This window comes from Microcaecilia unicolor, chromosome 11 (genome assembly GCF_901765095.1).
Source record: "Microcaecilia unicolor chromosome 11, aMicUni1.1, whole genome shotgun sequence".
NCBI classification, from domain to species: domain Eukaryota; kingdom Metazoa; phylum Chordata; class Amphibia; order Gymnophiona; family Siphonopidae; genus Microcaecilia; species Microcaecilia unicolor.
The window spans coordinates 99,815,934-99,831,323 of record NC_044041.1 but is presented as its reverse complement, the minus strand read 5'-3'; the positions used below and the strand labels follow the sequence as shown (position 1 = coordinate 99,831,323).

Below are 15,390 nucleotides of genomic sequence, written 5' to 3'. Positions count from 1 at the left end.
TACGGCAGGTGTACATGGGTGCACCTGAGTGCAGCATCATAACTCAGTGGTTCCCAAACCTGGTCCTGGAGGCATCCCAGCCACTCAGGTTGTCTGGACAACCATAATGAATATTCATGAGCGATTTGCATATACTGCCTCCTTGGTATGCAAATCTCTCTCATGAATATTCATTGTGGCTATCCAGAAAATCTGACTGACTGGGGTGCCTCCAGGACCAGGTTTGGGAACCACTGGAACTTATAGAATTCAAATAAGTTGGAGACCTGTTCATAGCCCGCCTATGCTCTACCCACACATATGCCCCCTTGCAGTTATGCACTACAGCACTTAGGCATGACCTTAAAAAATGGTGCCTAGTGCACTGACATGCATACCAGCCAATTGTGACGCCTCTAACGTGTATAATTAGCAAGTAAGTGTTGGCACCAAGTTACAGAATTGCCCTGCAGAGTTGGTGTATTGATTCATTCCTCATTTCTCACCCTAAAGAGGTTAGGGCTCTTCAACTTGGAAAACAGACGGATGAGGAGAGATATGATTGAGGTCTACAAAATCCTGAGTGTTGTAAAACAAACAGAAGTGAATCGATTTTTTTACTCTTTCAAAAAGTACAAAGGTTAGGGGACACTCAATGAAGTTTTGTGGAAATACTTTTAAAACAAATAGGAGGAATTTTTTTTCACTCAAAGAATAGTTAAGCTCTGGAACTCATTGCCGGAAGATGTGGTAACAGCGGTTAGTGTATCTGGGTTTAAAAAATGTTTGGACAAGTTCCTGGAGGAAAAGTCCATTGTCTACTATTTAGATAGAAATGGGGGAAGCAACTGCTTGCCCTGGGATTGGTAGCATGGAATGTTGTTACTGTTTGGGTTTCTGCCAGTTCTTGTGAACTGGCTTGGTCACTGTTGGAAATAGTTTACTGAGCTAGTTGACCATTGATCTGATCCAGTATGGCTATTCTTATGTTCTTATTTTATTATCTGATATAGGACTTTTGACCTGTAGAAGTCCTGCTCTCACCATCACTCTTGTGAACTCTTCCCATCTCCCATTTCCTGAGCGGCAGGGCCGCCGAGAGACACATCCAGGCCCGGGGCAGGACCGCCCCCCCCCCCCACCTGGGCCTCCGCCGCACCCCCCCCTAGGGCCACCCTCCCACACGGACCACCCCAGCCCCACCTCCTTACCTTCCTGTGTCTGCTCCTCTCTCAGTCTGTCATCTCCTGCTCCTATGTGCTGGGGCCCGGGTTATCACATTAGCGCAATCATCTGGGTCCCGGCACACAGGAGCTGGAGAGAGACAGACATAGAAGAGGGCAGGCAGGAAGAAGCTTCTGCTCCCTTGAAACCTTGCCAGCGCCGGGCTCCCCTTTGGAGGCTGGGCCCAGGAAATCTTGGCCTCCTTGCACCCCCCCCTTAGCGGCCCTGCTGAGCTGTAATGGTCTCTGCAGACAATCTACGGTCTAGCTGACTGTGTTATTTCAACCCAGTGAAACTGAACCATTTCCTTATTAATCCAATGAAGGGAATGAGGCTTTCAAAAGCTTGACCCAGACATATCGAGTTAGTCCAATAAAAATGATATCTTCTACAGTTCTTTACACAGAAACACAGGGCCCCTTGTTCCTGACTCCTGAACAGGGTTCAATGAGTTAGAATACAGACTCTACTGACTGGCTTCCCTGTTTGACTAAGTTGTGATTGGTTGGAGCTTATATGAAATAGTGGTGTCTGGCTCCCCACCTTCTTTTCTCCCCCATCTTAGCTTTTCCTGTAATCTTAGTGCCCCTTACGTGTCTGCAAAGTGGAGCTGCAGCTTGGTTTTGGTGATCTCTTCATAGCGTTTGCACAAGAGACTGAGCAGTTCCGTCTTAAACAAGGACTCCAGCAAGCTGTCGTGCTCTACCTCATGAAGAATGAAGAAATCATCTTGCCTTGTGCTGCCAAATTGAAAAAAAAAACACAAAACAAACAAAGCAAAATTGAAAAGTCAGGTTCAAAGATAACAAGATGGTCTTGTGCGCAACCGAGTCAGGAGTTCCAAGTTCCAGTTTTAACATAACCATACTTAGGGACTCCACATCCTTGCTGGCAATGATAGTATGCGTCATGTGTATATTGGGTTCGGAAAGGTTGTGGGAGGTTTGGGAGAGGCAGTGTGACTTGTTCTCTGGAGGATTATTCATAAAAACATAAGAATTGTCATACTAGGTCAGACCAAAGGTCCAACAGACATAAAGGGGCATTTTTGATATGACGTCTAAATCTGACTTTGGATGTTTTGCTGAAAACATTCAAAAATCAAGTAATGAAAATGACCATTTTCAAAGCAGAAAAATGTCTATCTTTTTTCTTTAAAAACGACCATTGCCTAGATGTTGTTCTTAGTATGTCTATCTTTTTGGATCATTAAAAAAATGAAAAACACACAAAATCAAGCCACTGGAATGTAGGAGGAGTCAGCTTCCTAGTAGACTGGCCACACAGGTATCCCAGCAAAGCAATATGGCACCCTAGGGGTCACTTCAGTGGACTTCTCATAAAAGGTCCTAGGTATGCATCTCACCATTACCCCTTTATATTGTACTAGTAAAAAAGGCCCCTTTCTGACACAAATGAAACGGGTGCTAGCAAGGTTTTCCTCAGAGGGTGTATGTTTGAGAGAGTGTGTGTGAGAGTGACTGTGTGAGAGAGAGAGAGAGTGAATGTGCGAGTGTGTGTGTGTGACAGAGAAAGAGTGAGACTGGGTGCGAGTGTGTCTGTGAGAGAGAGAGAGTGTGTGTGTGAGCGTGAGAGTGTGACAGAGAAAGAGTTAGACTGGGTGCGAGTGTGTCTGTGAGAGAGAGAGTGTGTGTGTGAGCGTGAGTGTGTGCCAGGGCCCCCCTCCCTCCCAGTTCCAGGGTCCCCCCTCCCTCCCGCCCTCTGAGTTCCAAGGTCGTCCCCCCTCCCTCCCAGTTCCAGGATCATTGTCCCCCTCCCTTCCTCCGAGTTCCAGGGTTGTTGTCCCCCTCCCTCTCTCTGAGTTCCAGGGTCGTCCCCTCCCTCCCTCCCTGCCTCCGAGTTCCAGGGTCTTCCCCTCCCTGCCTCCCTCCGAGTTTCAGGGTCCCCTCGCTCCCCTGCATTCATCCATATGCAGGCAACGTCCTCTGTGCCCTGCCCCCTCCATCCATCCATGTGCAGCATCTCTCCCCTGCCCCCTCCACCTCCCTCTGCGTTCCAGGCCCCCCTCCCTCCCCCCTCCGAGTTCCAGTGTCCCCCTCCCTCCCATTTCCAGGGTCCCCCCTCCCTCTGTCCTTCCGTCCCTCCCTCCCAGTTCCAGGGTCCCATGGAACTGAGAGGGAGGGGGGACGGAGAACGTTGGAGGAGTGACGTCAGCAAGTGGTTACAATCCCAGTGACACACATTGGAACATTTGAGGAGAATGTTGGAGGAGTGATGTCAGCAGGTGGTTACGATCCCAGTGAGACACATTGGAATGTTGGCGGAGCAAATTATTATATTAGATGGTGAGCCCTTCAAAACCCATGAAAAACCTACTGTACCTAACTATCCACCACTACAATAGTCCTTATGGCTGCAGGTGACACCTATATATGGGTACAGTAGGTTTTGGAGGGTTTGGGGGGGGGGGCTGACACTTTCCACCACAAATGTAATAGAGTGGATTATGGGTCTGGGTCACCTTCTCTACAGTGCACTGCACTGACCAGTACGCCATCGTTTCCCAAACTGTGCACTGTGGCACTCCAGTGCGCCGTGGTGAACTCACAGGGGTGCCACAGTGGACAGTTGTGTACCGAGGGAGGGGCGGACAGGGCCGGCGGCGGGGCAGTGTAGTGGTCGCTGTGGGGGCAGGAAAGAATCCTACTCTGATTCTTTCCTGCCCTCCTACTCTGATTCTTTCCTGCCCTCTGCCGCTCCCCCATCTCCCTTTTCTGTGCTGTACTGCTGCTGCTGGGTTTTCAAACTGACTGCCGAGACTTCGGCGGCATGAGACTGCTGCTGGAAACCTCGGCAGCCATTTTGAAAACCCAGCCGGCAGCGAGCAGTGCAGCACAGAAGAGGAAAGGAAGACAGAGGAGTGGCAGAGGGCAGGAAAGAGCAGGATTCTTTCCTGCCCCCGCAGCGGCCACTAAGGATCGAGGTAGGTCTTCTTGGGGGGTGGCATTACTGCGGCAGTGGCAGCAGCGGCATTGACATTGGTAGAATTTTTTATTTAATCTCATATATTTTCAAACATGCCGGCTTGTGCAGCATACAGATATACAAAGAGGAAGTATAATAACGGAATAACTTTTCATAGGGTTTGGGAAGGGGGGAGGTTACGAAGTTTGTTTGTATTGTTCTTCCAACCAATAGGAACTGAACAAGTATGCCAGAGGTGACATCCTTTGGCGAAGGGCTACAAGAGCCAGGGCCCGTTGCAGCTCAAGACATTGGCTGGCATGTAACCTCAGGCAATAGGCAACTATATGTGTCGTCAAGGACGCTTTGCAGAATACTTTGTGGACGACATCAATTTCCGCTAAAGTTACAGTGCTCCGCACATATTATTGCAGCACAATGTGATGTGACCATAGAATCTATTGGGGCGAAGAGGTTGGGGGTGGGGAGAAAATGCAAATTGTGTGATGGTACTTATGAAACGATGACTAATTGTGTTTGTGTTCGGTTTAATGCCTTGTATAAGTTATGTTACATTTACGCTAATAAAAAAGATTTAAACATAAATTGTAATCACTGTGCCATTTGGAGAGGCTGGTTATAGGGACCCCCTAGCGCTGTTATATTTGTGCAGAGAAAAAGAGAGCGGTATGGCCGGGGGGGGGGGGGAAGGGGGGTTTGGCATGGAGATCGGTGTGGCCAGAGGGGGGTACGGAGACTGGTGTGGCTAGGGGGGGGCGCGGAGACTGGTGGTGAGGGGGGGGGGGTTGCTTGAACATGAAGGGTGCTGTGAACTGAAAAAGTTTGGGAAACACTGCATGACTAGCCTATTCCAGGTACCTACTTGCTGCTCCAATAGGACTGTGCATAACATCTGAAGCTGTCCAAAAATTTCCACAAAAATCCAACACAGAAAAGAAACAGGTGGAAAAACAACTTCAAGGGATCAATCCAAGACAAGAGGTGAGATGCTCCAGAAAAACTTTATTAAGGACCCAACACGGTCCGTGTTTCGGTTTTTAAAAAAACCTTCATCAGGGGTCAATCAGTAGTTGTACAGAGGATATACTGACAGACAATGGAGCTCATGAAATGTGGTCTCTTGAATAAATTAGAGATTGTTGAATTTGTCAGTACGAGGCAACAATCTCTAATTTATTCAAGAGACCACATTTCATGAGCTCCATTGTCTGTCAGTATATCCTCTGTACAACTACTGATTGACCCCTGATGAAGGTTTTTTTAAAAACCGAAACACGGACCGTGTTGGGTCCTTAATAAAGTTTTCTGGAGCATCTCACCTCTTGTCTTGGATTGATCCCTTGAAGTTGTTTTTTCCACCTGTTTCTTTTCTGTGTAACATCTGAAGCTGTCATAGAGGCTGGTTTGAACTGTTTCATTTACATCTTTGCGGGGTGGGAGGGGGTTAGTGACCACTGAAGGAGTAAGGGGTGTCATTCCTTTATTCCTGCAGTGGTCATCTGGTCATTTAAGGTGCTTTTTTGTGGCTTATTTGTAATTGATGTTGTACAGCACTTGTCTATGGTTGCCGTCTGACTGATTAGTGCAGCGCTTCAGCCTCCAAGACCCTGATGCAGCAAAAACGAAATGCTGGCCACCGTCGGCTTGGGGTGAGAACAGTTTAACTGCCGCAGCAGCAGACAGTGCACTCGTTGCATATAGATACGTGCAGCGGACACAGGCACAAGACTAGCTTGTAGATACAAGCCATACAGATAAGTGCTTTTTTGCTACTGTAGCACATTCGATGTACCATTCAGCTTGCAGCTTAGATTACAGTTACAGTTACAGACTGAGTTAATGTAGTTTGCATTAGCAAAAGATAGTGGAACCACATGTAAATGTTTGTGGGATGAATTCCATTTTTGAAGGTTCTTTTACATGCCTGTGAAGAAGAGAGGATCTATTCGATCCGGTTCAGCTCTATAGATAATTTATATCCATGAGCTCTTTGAGGCCGTTTTTCCTTCTAAAAAGTACATAGTTCTTATGGCTGCTTGCTGAACTAAAATATTTGGGGACACCTGTGATTTATTCTAGCAATTTGTTGCTCCCATACCCCGTTATCATCTATTTAGTGGATTATCTATATAAATAAAATCCCCCCTCAGACGTTCTGAAGCTCACTCCATCTGTCCTGAACTCCTGTCCTCCTGGTAGGCTAGGCTATTCGGACTACTCAACCCTCAGTCTCAGCCACGCCCATCTGAGCTGTAGGCCACGCCCCATCTGCACATAAAAAGCACCCTCAACGTTCTAAACAGGGGCGTATCTGCGTGGGGCCACAGGGGCCTGGGCCCCCGCAGATTTCGCCCTGGCCCCCCTCCCCGCCGTCAACCCTCCCCCGCTGCTTACTTTTGCTGGCGCCGAGGTCCGACCCGCAATCTCCGTTTTTCGTCTTCCTCCGTGGCCATGCTTCCAGGAAGTAATGCTGCAGTGCTGATTCGTTGAATCCAGTTCGGCGTCTGACGTCAGACGTCGAACTGGATTCAACGAATCAGCACTGCAGCGTTACTTCCTGGAAGCATGGCCACGGAGGAAGACGAAAAACGGAGATTGCGGGTCGGACCTCGGCGCCAGCAAAAGTAAGTAGCGGGGGAGGGTTGACGGCGGGGAGGGGGTGGAGAGAGGCGGCGGCGGCGGCGGCGGCGGCGGGGGGGGGGGAGGGAGGCAAAAATGTGCCCCCCCTCTCTGGCTGTGGCCCCCCCCTACCGCCGGATTCCAGATACGCCCCTGGTTCTAAAGCACACTCTGAGGCTTCAACAGTTCTTATGTTCGAAGCTCTGTAACCATTTTTAAGCACACTACATCTCTGCCCCGCCTTGACCTATCAGAGAAGGGAGGAGTGTCACAGCTGCACCGCTCTGACCTATCAAACGGAACTGAAACAGGAAAAGGGAGGAGCGTCACACCGAATGACGGACCTATCAGAGGGAAGTCAAATAGAAGAAGGGAGGAGCGTCAGAGGCCAAGGGGACGGCCGTATCTACCTCTCATAGGTTTCCTTGCTTTCTTTTCAGTGTATTGCAGCTGCAGCCACTTAGGTAAGTCTAGCAAGCCTGTCAGCTACTGACAGGGCCGGTCTTAGCAAGTGCGGGGCCCTATGCAGACCAATTTGATGGGGCCCCACCCTAGCCCCGCCCCTAGCTCCGCCCCCCTCCCTAGCTCCAGGGCCGGCCACCCTTCCCTCCAAGCTCCCAGACCGCTCCCTCCGAGCTCCAAGGCCCCCAGCTCCAGGGCCTCCCTCCCTCCCAGCTCCAAGGCCCCCCTCCCTCCCTCCCAGTCATTTTTTAACATCCCCCTCCAAAATCCAGTACTAGGTATGCCGAGAATACAAAACACTCAGGACCTATAGAGCAATTCTACCATACCATAAGCAGTCATTTCTACTAAATCACACAAAGAAAAGGAAAACATCTTAAAACACTACAGTGAGCACTAGAGCATCAATTCACTTATTGTAAAATGAAACCAGACAGAATAGTACAGATCGTCGTCGATCCTACACAGTCAATGCCAAGTGAAAGCAATGTCTTTTTCACAAACACAGATACACCCTAATCCACGATAGAATAAGTGGTAATATTAAAACTTTCTATTTAGACAAAAATTAAACTGAACCCCCAAGATGCCAGACTCTGCATACAATGCAACACCACAGAAACAGAAAATGTCCCCTAGTACTGTGCAAAATATAAAGACAGCAGATGTAAATTTGAAAAAAAAAAACTAACAAATACCAATCATCACTTTACAAATTAACAAATAGAAATAAAACAAATATAAAAAATAAAATAATACCATTTTATTGGACTAATAGATTTAGCTTTCAGAGGCCAAAACATCCTTCCTCAGGTCAATATAGTATAGTACTGTTACAGTATCCTATCCTGACCTGAGGAAGGGGGTTTTGTTCTCCGAAAGTTAGACAAAATGTATTAAAATTAGTCCAATCAAAAGATTACCTTGTTTACATGTTCTATATTATAAACATTTATTAACACATCTACAATACTACTTTATCCTAAAGCAAAAAAATAAAAAATATATATTTTATTTACAGTTTGTTGTCTCAGGTTTCTTCTTTCCTCATCTTCTTTTCACTGTCTTCCTTCCATCCAGCATCTGTCTTCGGTCTCTCTCTGCCATCCAGTGTCTGCCCTCTCTGCTGTCACCATCCAATGTCTGCCCTCTCTCCCTGCACCTTCCATCCACATCTGCCCTCTATCTCTGCCCCTTCCATGATCCATCCACCATCTGCCCCTGTCTGCCCTCTCTCTCTCCCCCATCCATTCACTGTCTGCCCTTTCTATCCCTTCCATCCACTGTCTGCCCTTTCTCTCTGCTCCTTCAATCCACAATTTGCCCTCCCTCTGCCATCCATCCAGGGTTTGCCCTCCCTCTCGCTCCCCATCCAGGATATGCCCCTCTCTCTGCCCCTTTTTTTCAGCCCCCAGTTCCAGCCCCACTATCCCACCAGTCCCAAGCTTCAGCCCCCCAGCCACTTCTCCCTGTCCCCTTTTCAGCCTCCAGTCCCAGTACTAGCCCCCTTATCCCACCTACCCTCCTTTTCAGCCCCCAGTTCCAGCCCCCTTCATCCACATGCCTTGTATTAGGGCCCCCTTTTCAGAACCATTATCCCACCTGACCCACGCATGTCCCATTTTCCCACCAGCCCCAGGCCCCATATGGCCCCTTCTCAGACCCCAGTGACAGTCCCCTTCTCCCATCCAAGAACCCCAGTCCCCTCCCCACCCGTCCCCTCCCCACCCGTCCCCTTCAACCATCCAAGAACCCCCTCCCTGCCCCCTTCTCCCATCCGTGATCCCCTCCCCATCCCCAGTCCCCTTCAACCATACAAGAACCCCCACTCCACCCCCTTCTCCCATCCGTGAATACCCCTCCCACCTAAGGTCCCCTTATCCCATCCAAGAACACCAGTCCCCTCCCCACCCATCCCCTTCTCCCATCCGTGACCCCCTCCCCAACCCAGTCCCCTTCAACCATCCAATAACCCCCTCCCCACCCCCTTCTCCCATCCGTGAATACCCCTCCCACCTCAGTCCCCTTATCCCATTCAAGAACCCCAGTCCCCTCCCCACCTGTCCACTTCAACCATCCAAGAACCCCCTCCCCACCCCTTCTCCCATCCGTGAACCCCCCTCTCCACCTCCCCATTTGAGAACCCCCACCCTACCTGAGAACACCCACCTCCCACCCTTCTCCCATCTGAGTCCCTCCCCCCCCCCACCGACCCACCTACAAGCTGAGCTCCATTCTGCCGCCCACCACCCTCATTGCCTTTAAAAAAACAATTTGGAAGCATCGGAGAGACAGTGACAGGCAGCACCTCGCGTCTGCCCTGCTACTAAAAATCTCTTCGATGTTGTTCGGGCCTTCCCCACATTGAGTCCCGCCCGCCCTCGCGGTAATTGGAAGTTACCTCAGAGGAGGGCGGGACTCAATGTGGGAAGGCCCAATGACGTCGAACAGATTTTTGTAGCAGGGCGGGCAGACGTGAGGCGCTGCCTGACACTGTCTTCGGCGCTTCCAAATTGCGTTTTTAAAGGCAGGAGCAGCGACTCGGAGCACCCCCCCCACCCGTTGACATCCGGGAGGGGGGGGCGGACCGCCCCCTCCACGCTGCCGTCGCGCATCGGATTCGTTGGGAGGGAGGACTGGAGCTCTGGCAGGCGGGGCGACCTGAGGCACGCGCGGGGCCCTATGCGGCCGCCTCGGTCGCCTCGCCTTAAGACCGGCCCTGGCTACTGAATACAGAAAGCAAAAGATAGTATAGTGATTATTATACAAATGGTCTTGCTTTCATTATTTTGGTAGGGGCTGCCTTCATGACTGTCCACAGTCCCCCCAGTCCTGACACCTGACAGGGGGGACAGGGAAGGACACTCACTGTCTCACATAAGCACTCGCACACACTCATTCTCACATACACATACGCTCTCTCACACACACACTCACACCCACTCTCTGTCACACACACACACTTGCACATTCTCACTCTCACACAGTCACTCTCACAGACACTCTCTCAAACATACACACCACGCGCAAAACCTTGCTAGCGCCCGTTTCATTTCAGCCAGAAACGGGCCTTTTTTACTAGTTCGTTAATAAAACAGGTCTACACCCAAGCATCCAACTTATAGCCCTGGATGTTTTTGTTTTGTTTCATTATGGCAGAAAAATGTCCAAGTGTTAGAAACCCCCAGATCCCACCCTTAACACGCCCCTGGCACACCTCCTTCTGATTTGAACACTCTTCTGTTGGACTTCATAGAAAAAATGTCTAAAAACTGGTTTTGAAAATACCAATTTGGACATTTTTGTGAGAAAAATGTCCAAATGCAGATTTATGCCACTTTTTGGACGTTTTTCTCTTTTGAAAATGAGGCCCGTAGTATCCTGTTTCTAACAGTGACCAATCTAGCTCTCAAGTACCTGGCAGCATAGGAACAAACTTTTCAAAATGTTTGGGGGTGATAAACTCAAAACAAATTGCCCCTCTCAGGACATAGCGAAGGGGTTGTCCAATATTGGGGGTGCTCAAGCACCCACAAAGCTGGCACCTATGCCTGAAAGGATCCCAAAAAGGATCTCATGTTTTCCCTTGGACCTTTTGTCTATATATTTCTAATATTTGCAGAGTGGGAGAGTTTCCCCCTTTCCTTACAAAGTCTTTTTGGCGACTAAGGATCTCCCACAGTGTACTAGATATCCACAGCTGTGTAGCTGTTCGCAGTTTTATTGTGAGGGAGAAATTTGTGACTACAGCCTCTGGGAGGTGTTCATCTCAAGGTAAGGAGAGTGGAGCTATTTCTACAAGGGAGAATTAAGATGTCCAAGTTAGGTCATAGAAAATTCCTGCTGTATTTTACAAACAAAGGGCCTTTTGTAAAATATATATATGTTACGTCTCTGTGCTCATCTCGCCCTCTGGTGGCTGCTATGAACTGCTATAGACTGTCTTGCTGTCCTGCCCGTTCCAGACTTTAGCCCAGTCCAGTCCGGATCTTCCAGGCTGCCAGACTTACTCTTCTTGTTTGTCCCTGATCAGCACCCGTGGCTGCCTGGTGATTGCTGCAGCTGAAGCCTCAGCTGCTGCTGGGCTTATTAGCCATTCTGAAATCTCTCTGCTTGCCTTTGCATTGCGTTTAAGGCCCTGGTATGTTGGTGCTTTTGCACTTCAGCCTGAGTTTGTTTCCTTGCTTTTAGTTCTTGCCTGAAGTCTTGCCTGTTCTAGTTAGTCTATGTTTAGTTTAGGGTATTGCTTGTTTCCCAGTCTTGTGTCTTGTTTGTATGTCTTTGTCTAGTTCTGGGTTTATCTGTGTTTGTTCCCTGCTACTGTGGCTGCTTGCAGCTTTCAGTTCAGTCTCCTTTCTAGCTGTGTTTGTTCCCTGTTTCAGTGGCTGCTCGCAGCTTTCAGTCCTGTCCTTTAGCCTATCCTTTCCCTGCCTTGCAGTCCCTGTGCTGGCTAGCTGTTATCCAGTCCTGCCCTGTCCAGTAAGTCCTGCTGGCCACCTGAAGCCTGGAGCTCAACTCTTGGTAAAAAGTGGCCAGGTGCAGGTGAAGCCTAACTGTTTGTCAGAGATCTGCTCTGTCTCTAGCATGGGGTGGTTTTGCCTGCCACTGCCGCTCCTCGGCAGTGGCCCAGGGCTCACAAACCCAGTTTCCAGCTTTGAAAACGTGACAATATAAGGATGCTTAGGACTGTACATCCATGTTTCCCCATGTCTCATAAGTGGAGTGATTTAAAAAACCTTCCTATGGGGGGGGGGGGGGGGGGGGGGGATGCAACTTTCTTCCAGATATGCGTAGGAGTAGCTTTTAGAAATCTCTGCTCATGACAGCATCCATCCCCCTCAACTTAAGATCACCCTAACATCACGTTAGCCCCTTCCCCCAGCATCAGTCTAAACTCCATGCTCCCCCCTCCTGACACTCCGACATCCTGTTTCCCATCTGATTGCCTCATCATTTCCCTCCCATGAAACCCTGAAATCATCTCCCCCTTCCATGACACCCCTGCATACCCCCACTCTCAGTCTCCTCCCTGCTTCTTAATGCCCTTATATGGCAGCATGACACCCCAGTGATAGTACCACAAAATTACCACTAAGGGTCACATGTGCCATTTTGAACTCAGGACCATCATAAGCAGCAGTGACTGGGCAGGGTTCTTGCTCCCACTGGACACCAGATATCCCTGTAAGAGACGGGGAGGGGATTAGGGATGGGGGAAGTAAATAAGGGGTTTTTTTTATGATGCTATGGTGCTTATTTTTGAAATGAATGTCCAAGTATCAATTTTGCAAAGGTAGGAAAGGGAAATCAAATACTGCAGTACCTCCAAATAGCAAGGGTGTGTGTTGTGGGCATGTTTTGGGCAGGATTAGGGAGGTCCTGAAATCTGGACATCTGAGAGCAATTACCAAAGGGGAAGAAACTTCCATGTCTAAAAAGGACATCCTTCTTTAGATCTGTTTCAGGCACATCCAGGGTACAAAAAGGTGCCCTGACTGAGCAGCTGTCCTCTGGAGAGATTAAGGCATGACACCTCCTTAATCTCCCAGTAGCTGCTAGCCTTCTCCTTCCCTCTCCCCTGAAAGTGAAACCAAAAGGGATACCAGGGTTTATGACAGTATCAGGTATTATAGACATCCTTAACAAAGTAGGCAGCAAGTCTGAGGAGTACCTAATGATTAGTTCAGTGGATTGTAAACCAAGGGGCCCTGGTTCAAATCCCACTTCTGCTTTTATTATTTGTTTGTAATAATTTATGAGCCTTCCAGAAACAGAAAAATATCTAATGTACCTAAATATATAAGCCACCTGCAAGCCTAAAGGCTATAGAAGTGGTATATATTCAGGTACAGTAGGTATGTTGCTCCTCCTGGAGGGCTCACAATTATAAAATAAGTTAAAGTGGGATTTGAACCTTAGTCCCTTGGTTCACAGTCCACCGCACTAAACACTAGGCAGACCCTCTGCTCTGCATGGATATTTGTGTAACTGTTTTCAATGAATGCTGCTATACAGACATCCATGTCTCTTGTTTTCCCCTCTTCATAATTTGGCCATTTCAATTTGTAAAATGGGTGTTCATGCTGGATGTTTCTAGCACATGGACTTCCATTTTACGTATTTTTGAACAGGAAATCTTGATGTATTTCCTGTTTGAAAATACATGTGAGATGGATGTCCATTTTAGATGTTCTGACTTGGATATCACTATCCTGACTTGGATGTCCTTTTGTAAATGCTCCTCTATTTTACATATTTGTTTTATTATGTATGTGATGATTGTGAGCTGCTTAGGTTTTAGGTAGAATATAAATCAATAAATCTTTAATCCTTAGATGTCTGTCAGTATATGGATGTGGAGGTAAATAGTTTCTCATTATCTTTACTAGTTCTGGACAAGCCCTCATGCAGGACAGACAAACCTTTGATCTGATTCCTGGAGAGGGGAGTTAAAAATATATAATCCTGTAAACCATCAATTCACCTCAAGGAGACACTCCTGATGGCCTGGATCTCCACCTTCTTCTTCAGCACCTCCTTTATCTGACCCTTCTCAGGACCCTTCTTCACTTTCTCACGCCCGATCAAGTACAGGTGCTTGGGGGTCAGCATGAGGTCCCGCTTTATGGACTGAGATGTGGGTAAGAGCAGAAAGAAATGGCATAAAAAGACAGGAGCAGTGGCGTTTCTATGGGGGCTGACACCCGGGGTGGATCGCCGATGCGCCCCGCCCCCTGGGTGCAGCGCCCCCCCGGAACAGCGCGATGCCCCCCCCCCACGAAAGAACCCCCGATCCCCTGGCGAAAGAACCCCCCCCGGGTGCACACCGCTGGGGGGAGGGGGGTGCCGCGCGCCTGCTGGCTCTTCGTTTTCATGCTCCCTCTGCCCCGGAACAGGAAGTAACCTGTTCCGGGGCAAAGGGAGCATGAAAACGAAGAGCCGACAGGCGCGCGGCACCCTCCCAGTGGTGTGCACCCGAGGCGGACCGCCCCCACTGCCCCCCCCCTTGGTACGCCACTGGACAGGAGGAAAAGAAAACTTTTCTGATCTTGACAATGCCTAGCAGTCTCATTTTCAAAAGACAAGGATGCCCACCTTTCAACACAAATCGGAAGATGGGTGTCCTCACAGGGTCGCCCAAATCGGTATAATCGAAAGCCGATTTTGGGAGCCCCCAACTGCTTTCCGTTGCAAGGGACGACCAAAGTTCACGGGGGCGTAGCGAAGGCGGGACTTGGGCGTGCCTTAACACATGGATGTCCTCAACCCATAATGAAAAAAAAAAGGGTGTCCCTGATGAGCACTTGGACAACTTTACCTGGTCCTGTTTTTCTTATGACCAAGGCACAAAAAGGTGCCCGAACTGACCAGATGACCACCGGAGAGAATCGGGGATGATCTCCCCTTACTCTCCCAGTGGTCACTAACCCCCTCCCACCCTCAAAAAATATCTTAAAAAATATTTTGTGCCAGCCTTAAATATCATACTCAGGTCCATCACAGCAGTATGTAGGTCCCTGGAGCAGTTTTAGTGGGTGCAGTGCACTTCAGGCAGGCGGACCCAGGCCCACCCCCCCTACCTGTTACACTTGTGGTGGTAAATGTGAGCCCTCCAAAACCCACCACACACCCACTGTACCCACGTCTAGGTGCCCCTTCACCCGTAAGGGCTATGGTAGTGGTGTACAGTTGTGGGTAGTGGGTTTTGGGGTGGTTTGGGGGGCTCAGCACACAAGGTAAGGGAGCTAAGTACCTGGATGCAATTTATGAAGTCCACTGCAGTGCCCCCTAGGGTGCCCGGTTGGTGTCCTGGCATGTGAGGGGGACCAGTGCACTACGAATGCTGGCTCTTCCCATGACCAAAGGGCTTGCATTTGGTTGTTTCTGAGATGGGCGTCCTTGGTTTCCATTATCGCCGAAAATCAGAAACGACCAAGTCTTGGGACGACCATCTCTAAGGACAACCTAAATTTCAAGATTTGGGCATCCTCGACCGTATTATCGAAACGAAAGATGGACGTCCATCTTGTTTCGATAATACGGGTTTCACTGCCCCTCCATCAGAACGTTTTGCAAGGATGTCCTCAGCAAAACTTGGACATCCCTTTTGATTATGCCCCTCCACGTATCACTGCTGTCTAGCTTTCTATGACCTGCCTG

The 15,390-nt window shown here is 49.1% G+C and overlaps 1 protein-coding gene across 1 annotated transcript in view; it reads right to left on the bottom strand.

The window, feature by feature from the left end:
• The window catches only part of LOC115480543 (unconventional myosin-If-like), a 173,776-nt gene that overhangs the window by 24,125 nt on the left and 134,261 nt on the right, over positions 1-15,390 (bottom strand). Inside the window, exons 22-23 of the mRNA XM_030219298.1 lie at positions 13,715-13,860; positions 1,797-1,943 (exon numbers count right to left, since the gene is read on the bottom strand). Coding sequence (XP_030075158.1) covers positions 1,797-1,943; positions 13,715-13,860 — 293 coding nt within the window. The remainder of the gene's footprint in view (positions 1-1,796; positions 1,944-13,714; positions 13,861-15,390) is intronic.